Below are 9755 nucleotides of genomic sequence, written 5' to 3'. Positions count from 1 at the left end.
TTAATATACTTAGCATGCATCAGAAAGAGGGAATCTTGTTTTATGTTTGCCCAGCTCTCGCGTGTCCATTGGAGGAGTGATTTCAATCAGTTCCCCACGCAAGGTACCATTTTGGAAGTCAGCGTTATTACTGATGAACGCCTGTTACCAAAGGGCAGAGTTTATATCCCTTTGTAAATCTTGCTCTTCCCATAATGGAAATACATCATGATACCCTTCCTTCCTCTCCCCTATGTTGGAATTCAGCATGATAATTGTTTCCTGGACAAAAAGAGTTACAAATCCAGGCTAAAAGACTATTTTTCTTTTATTTTGATGATGATATTGATGTAGATCTTTTTTGACAAGCATGATGTAGAAATAGAGCCTCGTCCTAAAATCGGTCCCCAGATGTAACGCAGCAGCAGTTTACATGAGATGAGGTGGTTCTTGCAGGTGACTTCTAAACCCATGCGTTCCATGTCCTGGCAGGGATTATCGATCACTGCAAGTCATCTTACTGCACCTAAAATTGTACTTAACAGTGGTAGGGTAGGAGAGGAAGAGACACTGGAGTTCTGAAGATGCAGTTCATGAGAAGTATCTGGAAAGCAATTCCACTCTGCTGGGATTTCAGAAACGGTTGTCTCCTTTAGATAACCATGAAAGCAGGACTAAGAAATTCAGGAGGAGCAAGTCATGTAGGAGAGCTGGGAAGATACGAATGAGGTTAAAAAAAAAAAAAGCCAGCATGAAACAAGAAGCAAAGACTTGGTAGTATGAAACTCCCCAGTAGAATTCCTTCAAAAAGCAGTTCCTTCTGTGCTGTTGCTGCTCGTTTGTGTTTCTTCAGGCCTTCAAAATTGCCCTTACCTGTTTGAGTGCCCCTAAACCCCTGTGTTTGTTAACACTCACTCTTCAGGTGCTTGCTGTGACACGTGCTTTTATTTTTGGTGGAAGGGGTGTGCACCACATCACAGCTCTGAGACACAGGTACTTCACAGTGAAAGACATTCTAGATCAGTAATTTTTAGTACATTCTCGTTTGTTTAGGTGAACATTTTTATTGACTTCTACAAAGGGAAGGCGGTTGTGATTTTCTGCTCTGCTCCATCGTTCCCAAGGCAGATCAATGCTCTAAATTTAAAGATGTAGGGCCATAGATTTTTCACAACTTTACTTTCAGTATTAAAAAAGAAAACAAAAGAAACTTACGTATTTTGCATTTTAAAAATTAGTAATAGAAATGCACTCTTCCTCTTGTTTTGGGGAAGAAAAGGCTATGTTGACGCTTTTTCCCCCCACCTGCTTCTGATCCGCCGACAGGAGCGATGGTAGACCTGCGGATTGTCGTGTCCGCTGCCCGCGCAAACGCAGCCCACAGCGCCATCCCGAGGTAATGCCGCGCACCTCCCCGTGCCGTTGTTCAAGCCCTCCTGCCGCCTTCCCCGCGCTGCCTTCGCCGGCTCCGCGGCGGGGAGAAGGGAAGCCCCCGTCCCTCGCGGGAGGCGCCCGTTACGCCGGACGCGGGGCAGGTGAGTTGTATCCCCGCGGATGTAACACCGCCCGGACCGGCGGAGCGCCGCGGGAACCTGTCCCTCCCCGCCGCGGCCCAACCCCGCCGCGAACCTCCGCTCGTTTGCGGCCCGGGGGTGGAATTTTTTCCCCCGCTTCCCTTCGCGGGTGCCGGCAGCCCGGCGAGCGCTGTTGCCGCGCGGCCCTGCCCACGGGGGCACGCGGCCGCCGTGCGTTACGGCCCGGCCCCTCCCGCTTCCCTCGAGCGGGCGGTGCCCGGGCGCGCGGGGGCTGCCGGGCGGTCGCGCTCTTGTGACGCAGCGCGCGCGGCTTAGTGACGCGCGGCCGCCCGGGCGGGCGTTGTGTGGTTGGTCGGCCGCAGGGGGGAGGGGTGCAGCGGCTCGGCCGCGAGCGGGCGGGCGGGCAGCGCGGGGCCGGCCGGCCGGCGCCGGAGACGGCGAGCGAGTCTTCTCCCAGGGCGAAGGGCGCGCCTGGGAGCCCAGGGGGACGTGAGCGGGAGCGCGCGCGCCCGCGGGGGAGCACGGGCGAGCGCGCGCGCGGGGGGTGGCGCGGCGGGGAGGGGCAGGCCGCGGAGCCCCCGCGCCAGGCCGCGCGGCGCGTGGCGGGCGGGAGCGGCCAGGAGGCCGGGCCCGTCCCTGTGGAGAGGGTGACAGCGCAGCCGGGGGAGCGCGGCCGGGCCGCAGCGGGGGAGTGCGGCCGCACGAGGCGGCCGGCGGCGGGGGCCGGGCCCGGCGCGAGCGCGCGGCGGCGGGGCCGGGGCAGCGGTGGGGGGTGAAGGGGGCAGCAGAGGGGCCGGATCCCATCATGGCCTCGGACGGCGGCGGCGGCGAGGGCGGCGGCGGCGGCGGCGGCAAGATCCGGGCCCGGCGGTACCACCTGGGTGCCGCGAAGCCTCCCTACGCGAGGAGCAAGCAGGTGAGGCGCGGCGGCGGGAGGCGTCACCCCGGGCGGGCGGGAGGGAGGGAGGGAGGCCGGCCCCTTCCCCTGGGCCCCCTTCTCATTCCCTTGGCGCCCCCTCAGCGGCGGGAGGCGGCCCCGCGCGGCGGAGCCGCCCCTTCCCCCCCCCCCACGTGCGAGGCTTTGGGCCGGGGTTTCCCGGTGGATCGGCGCGGGGAAAGGTTTCCCGCCGGGGCGGCGGGGATTGTGGGATTTCCGGGCGCTCGCCCCGCTCCCGCTCCGCCGGCAGCCCCGGCCCGCGGGGGGGGATCCTCGCCTCCCTTTTGTCTCCCGCCGGGCCGGGGGAGATGCCCCCGCTCGGCAGAGAGGAGGAGGCGGCTGGGAGGGGGTGCGTGCGCCCTCCCCCGCCGTGCGCCTCGCGGCCCCGCGGCTGCCGTGGGCTGGCTCCCCCTCCGCGGGGCGATCGTTTTGTTTGCGGGCTGCCCGAGTCCCTAACGACCCCGGGGCCAACCCCAGAAGGACTCATCTGTGCTTGCTGTCTGCATGCACCCGTCTCAGAATGAGCCCCCCGGTTAAATTGGTGCTGAGTTACCAAGTGTAGTTGCTCTCCAGATATAAGTGCATGGCTTCTAATATTTGCCTTCCTTGACAAGTTTCAGATTGCAAATGAGTTTGTGAGGGTGCTGTGTAGTTAGGCATCTTCGATTGGCTTTTTGTAGGATGCTGCATGCAGAGCCCTCAGGTCTGCATCTGGTAGTTTCTTCAGTCTCTCGCTTGTGCCTAAATTTGCTGATGCAGTGCAAGTGAAATGTAATTCATCAGGCATTTGTTCTCCTTTGTATTACAGGATAGAGTAGATGGATAACAAAAAACAGTTTGTAAATTGCGACACAAAAATCCTGTGCCATTTAGAGTGGCTGGAGGGAAAGAAGCAGAGATCTTTCCCAATTACTGTTTGCTAAGAAATCTCAAGATGCCACGAGACAGTGCTCTGGAAATGCCTTCCACGTGTATTTATGAACCTGAAGTTGACTGTTCAGCCAAAACCTTTACATTATTAAATCGGTAACATAAGCTAGGGGATTGAATGTTTCATGCAAAACTGAGGGTGTGTTGTGGATGAGTTTTCGCTCAATTAGTTTTTATTACTTGGGAAGTGCTATACTTAGTCTTTTATATAGTGTACTGATCAGCAGTGTTGTCCTTGTAAAGCTACCATTATGACGCTTCATACAAAGGATCACTGCACTTGGAGATCAAATGTTGAAAGCTCTGACGTGAATGATCGAACAATGTTAAAATTACCACGTTGCATGTGTTGATACTACATAGATAACAGAAACCTTACACACGGATTTAAAATAATCAGCGTAGATTGTTTTCTGACTCTTCTATTGTCTGTTATCTCTGCATTTTCCAGTAGGTTTATTTAAACAATGTGCCAAAGCAAGCACGTGCTTGGGGATATCTGTGGGATTCTGCCCAGAGAGTGGATGCTGCAAATCGAATACATAGATCAAATTAACAGTAACATACTGAGGAAAAAATTGCAATGATTAAATAAATAGGCAAACTGGTAGACATCAGACATGTGCATTTGTTGTAATGCATAGCTTTTTAACCCTATGCAGCTCGATAACTTGCATTACATAAAAAGATGAGCTCTGGGTAGATAGCTAACTTAAACTGGAATTAATTGACAAGTGTTCCTATTTTCAATATAATGTCCACTCTGCAGAAGTATTCTGTGGTTTAGTGTCAAGTGTCTCTCAGTAATGAGTTGGGGAAGGCATGAAAGTGCTCAGTGCAATCTTGACATGAGGTGATACCTCTGATTCTGATCCCCCTCTCCCCTAACTATTATCAATAACTAGGTTCATAGAAGTACTTCAGTAGAACCGTTCTAGGTGCTTGCGGTCAAAACTGCGGTCCTGAAAACCCTCAGCCTCTTATCATCAAGCTCCGAAGGTGCCTAAGCACTGTACGCAGTATAGCTAATAGCTCTAAAGTTCCTAGGATATCTGAATTTTTTTTTCATTTGTATAAGAGATGATTAGTATGATGCCTGGCTCATGATTGTCTGCTTTATGGATGTTGTTATTTTGCCATAGTCTCCTGGGGAGTTCAGTCATGTGAGAATTCTCCCATCAGGCCCAAGATGTGCTGCAGAGTCAGTCTTCTACAAAGTACAGCGACAGCTTTAGAAGACAGTTGGAAGAGGAGGTGCTGTTGCTGTTTTTTAATGACTATTAGCTAAAGCATTTGTTCAGAATGTGGTAGACCCTGCTTCAGATTCCTTTTTTGCCTGGAGGAATCAACCTACATCTTCCATTTTCCAGGCGATATCCCAGTCACCAAGCTGTGTGGTGTCTTCAGTTCTCCTGGCTGAAGCTGTGTTACTATCCAGAAAAAGAATGCATGATTCACTGAGCCAGAAAGAGGATGTATAAGAAGATGTTGCCCTCAAAGACTGAAGACGTGCAGCACTTATGTTAGATGTTCCTTGGAGCAAACACGCAAAGCCTAGTATTTCCTGGCCTTTTCTCCCCAAATGCCCGATAATTAAACTTTAGAGCTATGCTTCATTATGTTTGTATGTGGGGGTTTTTTAAATCTAGAGCCTTTTTTTAAACCAGCCTCAAATAGGAGAGGTGAACAGATGCTGTCTGGAAGAGAAGCCTATGACTTGCAGCTTGCGTATTCTCTGGGAAGATGGAGATATGGGTACAGATTCCCCCACTAGTGAAGGAACTAAACCGTGGTATTTTCCCTTCTGAGCTACCATTCTGCCTTATAAAAACTGCACTGTCAGAGGCTGTATTATTATTATTAAACAAACAAAAAGTAGCAGCACTGCTAAGTAAAGATGGTATAGGCTCACCCACTATGAAGGTTTGTGGGGTGGGAATCCTCATAAGGAAAAGAGCTTTTCTGTGTCTCTACGTTGGGTGTTCTGGGAATGGAATTGAGGAGTCCCTCCCCATTGACCGCGCTTTCCTTGTGGTTAAATGTTGACAGCTCCATGCTGAATGCGTTGACTTCAGATTACGCCCTGCTTAGCACGCTACCTGTTTGCTCAGCCATCTCATGCTGAACTATCCAACCTCCTTCTGTACCGTCTAAGGAGCTTAGGCACTTGGGTTAAAATTACAGCTTCTTTGAGAGCTAAGCATATGCGAGCAAGGGAGCTATTGTGTCCAACATCTGGGTTTCATCTTCCGGATGTGGCCTCGGTGCTTCTAAATGCTGGTTTGTCCTAGTCATTTAGGTAGACTGATGATTGGAATTACTGGTGTGGATGTCTTAATGGGATGAGTGTTTACATTGTTGACTTATTAAACAGCTTCTAGTATAGTATCTGTATGTTCCTATTGTTAATTTTATGTTTAGTTTTGCGCTTGTGTGTTTGTGTGTGCGTGCGTGCTGGTTTAACCTGGAATAGTGCCATTCCCATCCAGGTAACATACAGATTTCAAAGATTCTAAATGTGACTATTAGGAGAAGAGACTAAAATAACTTTTTTTGTTATTTTTTTATTTTATAATTAACCATTCAAATGGAAGTGTTCGAGAACTTTGGCTCTCCTGGGCATTTAAACTCATACAAGCAGATTTAAGCATAGAAAAAACAGTTATGTGAAAAGTCTTTATAACCTTTCCATAAACCTGTATGGTTATGTTATGCATCAGCTTAGAGCTGTTTGATATTAGAGATAATGTTTGTAGATTGAAACTTCTGCTGGGGAGCGATACGTTTTTGTTTTTTCTTACATGTGTAGGTGCCAGTGCATATTTATAATGTAGATGTGCTACACTGGTAAGCAAGAAAACAGTCCAAAGATATTTTCCTTGGTGAAACCAGCGTAAGTTTCTGCATGTTTGTAGTTGGTCTTGTGCTGATGTAGTTAGAATATTACCTGAAAGAGGGGACCAGAAAGCCATTGAAAGGCACATTTGCTGGTCCTGATCATGAAAGCCCCTCTGGATTAGTGAGTTTCACACAGCCACTTGAGACATCATGTAAGATTCTTCCCAGACGGAATAGCTGCATGATGGGGAACTTAAACTATATGCAGCAATGCCTAAATCATTACATTGTCACCTGCTACTATCTTGAAGGTCGGCCAATTGCAAACTATTGTTTGATGTACACATGGGATTTTCTTGGTGGGCAGTGACTGCAGGCAGCAGGCAGAAGGAATCTTATAAACGGCCAGGTTTATTTTGGGAGGAAGTTTTGAATCTCTCATGCTAGGCTTCCTAGAGTACCGTATTGAGTAATGTAAACTAGGTAATGTTTCGTAAACCTGAAGCAGGAAAATATTAATTAAAAAATCTTTATTAAGAATGTCCATAGGGACCTACACAAGGATAATTGTATTGGTTTAACTCCTGTCAATAGGATTGCACCCTGAAGCGTGCTTAGGTGGTTGTATTTATATCTGTATGCATCTCTCTGCTTGTTTTGGTTTAGTAGTAGGTTAGCACATTGAGCTAAATATGTATAGATTTGAATAAATGTTTAGCATGTATTTAAAGATTTGTTTTAAAAGAATGAGATAGTAGTAAACATCAGAGGTTTTGTCTCTGTCCCAGCAATATCAAATTGCATTAGCAAAACAGATGTTTAAATGTGGTACTTGGCTTTCTACTGCTACCGTAAACAAAAATGTATCCTAGTTGGGAAGAGCTTTTTAAACTGAGATATTGACAGTTTTCTCTCATTTAGGCTAGTAGTACTGTCAGTGGTACAACAAATTGTAAATGATGATTGCTATAGCATTTTATTAATATTTTGGGTTTTGTCTTTCAAAGTGTTGTCATGACAGCCTTGGAGGCTGTGAAGTATTGGAGAAAAACAGTATTAGTGAGCGGTATCTTTGGAGAAGAAAAAAGCAGATGAAATAATTGACTGTGTTAGCTGGGACACTGCAAATTGCCTTTGCTTGCTGGCAGCACATCACTTCCTCTGAGTTATTTATTCCTCCAGTCAGTAATTAGAAGTGGTTCTTGCTCCCCTGCCGTGAAGGAACTGAGCTGCTGATGATTCTAAGGACTGCGAGAGGACAGAGTTCAAAAATCTCTTTTGGTTGCCTAAAAAAGTTTGAGCGGAGCTATTTCAGATTGGTGCGGATGCGGGCTACCATAGCATCGTGTAACAAATTCACAACACAGTGGGATGACCAGCTCAGTGGACATGGGGCAAGCAGTGGATGTTGTCTACCTGGACTTTAGCAAGGCCTTCAGCATGGTCTCCCATGTTATCCCTGTAGCCCAATTGGTGAAATACGGACTTGTCAGGTGGACTGTAAAGTGGTTGGAAAATTGGCAGGAGCATTGACCTCAAAGTGTTGTGATGAGCAGTACAAAGTTCCAGTGGCAGCCAATTGCTAATAGAGCCTCTCAGGGGTTGATACTGGGGTTGATACTGTTACATGTCTTTATTAATGACCTGGGATGAAGGAATGTCATGCATCCTCAACAGGTTCCCAGATGATATGAAACCGGGGGGGAACGTCAGCCCCATCGTATGCTGAAGGGTAGGGATGCCGTTGAGGGATCTCGACAGAAATGGTCTGCCAGGAACCTCATGAGGTTTGACAAAGGCGAATGCTAAGTCCTTTGTCTGGGACAAAACAGCCCCACATACCTGCTGGACAGCAAGTTGAACCTGAGTCGGCAGCATGCCCTTGAGGTGAAGAAGGCCAACTGCATACTGGGCGGTATTAGTAAGAATGTAGGAAGGATATTGAGGGAGGTGTTTTTTCCCCCTCTATTCAGCACTTCCAGGACTGGATCTGGAGTGTTGTGTCCAATTTTGGCCTCTCCAGGACAAAAAAGATGTTGACATACTGGAGTGAGTCTAGTTGAGGGTCACCAAAATGATTAGGGGGCTGAGGCACATGGCTGAGAGAGCTGGGTGTGTTCAGCTTAAGAAGAGCAAATACCTAATGAGAGTATAGAGAAGATGGAGCAAGGCTGTTCTGCGAGGTTCACAGCAATAGGAAAAGAGCCAATGGAATCAAGTTGCAAAAATGGAAATTCTGATTTCATATTAGGAAAAAATCTTTTAGCTGTGAGGATAGCCAGCATGTTGGAAGAACTGCCCAGAGAGGTCTCCATCCCTGGAGGTGCTCAAAACCCAGGTGGACACAGCTGTGGGCAACCTGCTGTTCTTGGTCCTTCTCTGAGCTGGAGGTTGGGGTAGGTGACCTCTAGGGTGCCATACAGCCTCTGCGTGTGCGCGGTTCTGTCAGTGCTGCTGTTGGAGCACAGAGCACCCCCAGACCTGTGGTTTCAGTGTAAGTGTCAGTGTTACTCTAGGTTGGTAATCCTTTTGTTGGTCCATCCTCTAATTCTGTCTTCAGGGCTGTGCTGCTTTTTCGGGGAAGAAATAATGCCTCCATCTCACTGTTGCATTTTTATCTAGAGTAAATTGCAAGGTTTCCCCCAAGAAGAGAATAGCTAAGAGACTTCTCTCTAGGGTAGCTGTTTTCCAGGCCATTTTTTTAAAATGTTTTCTGGTTTTTTAGTGGTAGGTCATGTGATATGCTTTTCCATTTCTCTGCTGTTAAATTGCAAAAACTCTGTGGTTTTGTTGCTATCTTTTTAATGTTCTATGTAATCAATCCAGTATTTATTGTGTAGCTATTGTACCTCTACAATATGTCGAATAGTGATATTTGTACAGTCATGAGAGAAGGGGGAGGAGATGTTCCTCAGTATATGTTTCTTGGTATGTACTAATAAGACAATGTAATGAAAACTCTCCTCTGCTTTTTGTAACGTACAATGTAAGTCCTCAATGCTGAAGAATTATTAAGTGCCTACAATATTTTTGTAATGAAGAATTTTAGCCATGAGGCAGAATTTGTTATTACTTTTTAGGGTATTAAATTACTTATCTATGCAGTTTCATGAACAACTGCCCTAAATTTGGACATATTTATTATTTTCCCTGGTACAGATCTCTCATGCCAGGTATCTTCCCTTCTTACCACCACATTCCATGTTTTGTTTTATTTTTATTTATAGTACTGCTTAAAAGGCTTGACTTGCTTTCTCGTTCTGCCTAAACGGGTCTTATCTGCCTGTTTTAACTGTCTAATTGAAGGTGCAATTTAAATACACCTTTTAAGCCAAAGAGATGTGAATTTTGCTAACGCTTGAGCCACTTGCAGGTAGTTGTTATTTGCAGCTTTTTATCACTACCTCTGGTGGGACATTGCTATACCCCCAGCCTTGTTGGTGGAAGGGCCAGGGTAAGTATTCTGTAAACCCATTTAAGCCAAGTCAGTTGGACCATCTTAAAATTGAGTGAAGGCAAGTATGAACTAGCTTGTT

General features: G+C 47.5%; 1 protein-coding gene across 1 annotated transcript in view; it reads left to right on the top strand.

Moving 5' to 3' along the window:
• The first annotated feature begins 2319 nt into the window (after nucleotides 1-2319).
• NUP153 (nucleoporin 153) overlaps nucleotides 2320-9755 on the top strand; it is a 46447-nt gene continuing 39011 nt past the window's right edge. The window contains exon 1 of the mRNA XM_059835972.1: nucleotides 2320-2430. Within this exon, the coding sequence (XP_059691955.1) occupies nucleotides 2320-2430 (111 nt within the window). The remainder of the gene's footprint in view (nucleotides 2431-9755) is intronic.

The sequence above is a fragment of the Gavia stellata genome, chromosome 3, assembly GCF_030936135.1.
Source record: "Gavia stellata isolate bGavSte3 chromosome 3, bGavSte3.hap2, whole genome shotgun sequence".
Taxonomy (NCBI): domain Eukaryota; kingdom Metazoa; phylum Chordata; class Aves; order Gaviiformes; family Gaviidae; genus Gavia; species Gavia stellata.
The sequence above is the reverse complement of the archived record's forward strand: the minus strand, read 5'-3'. Positions and strand labels throughout refer to the sequence as shown.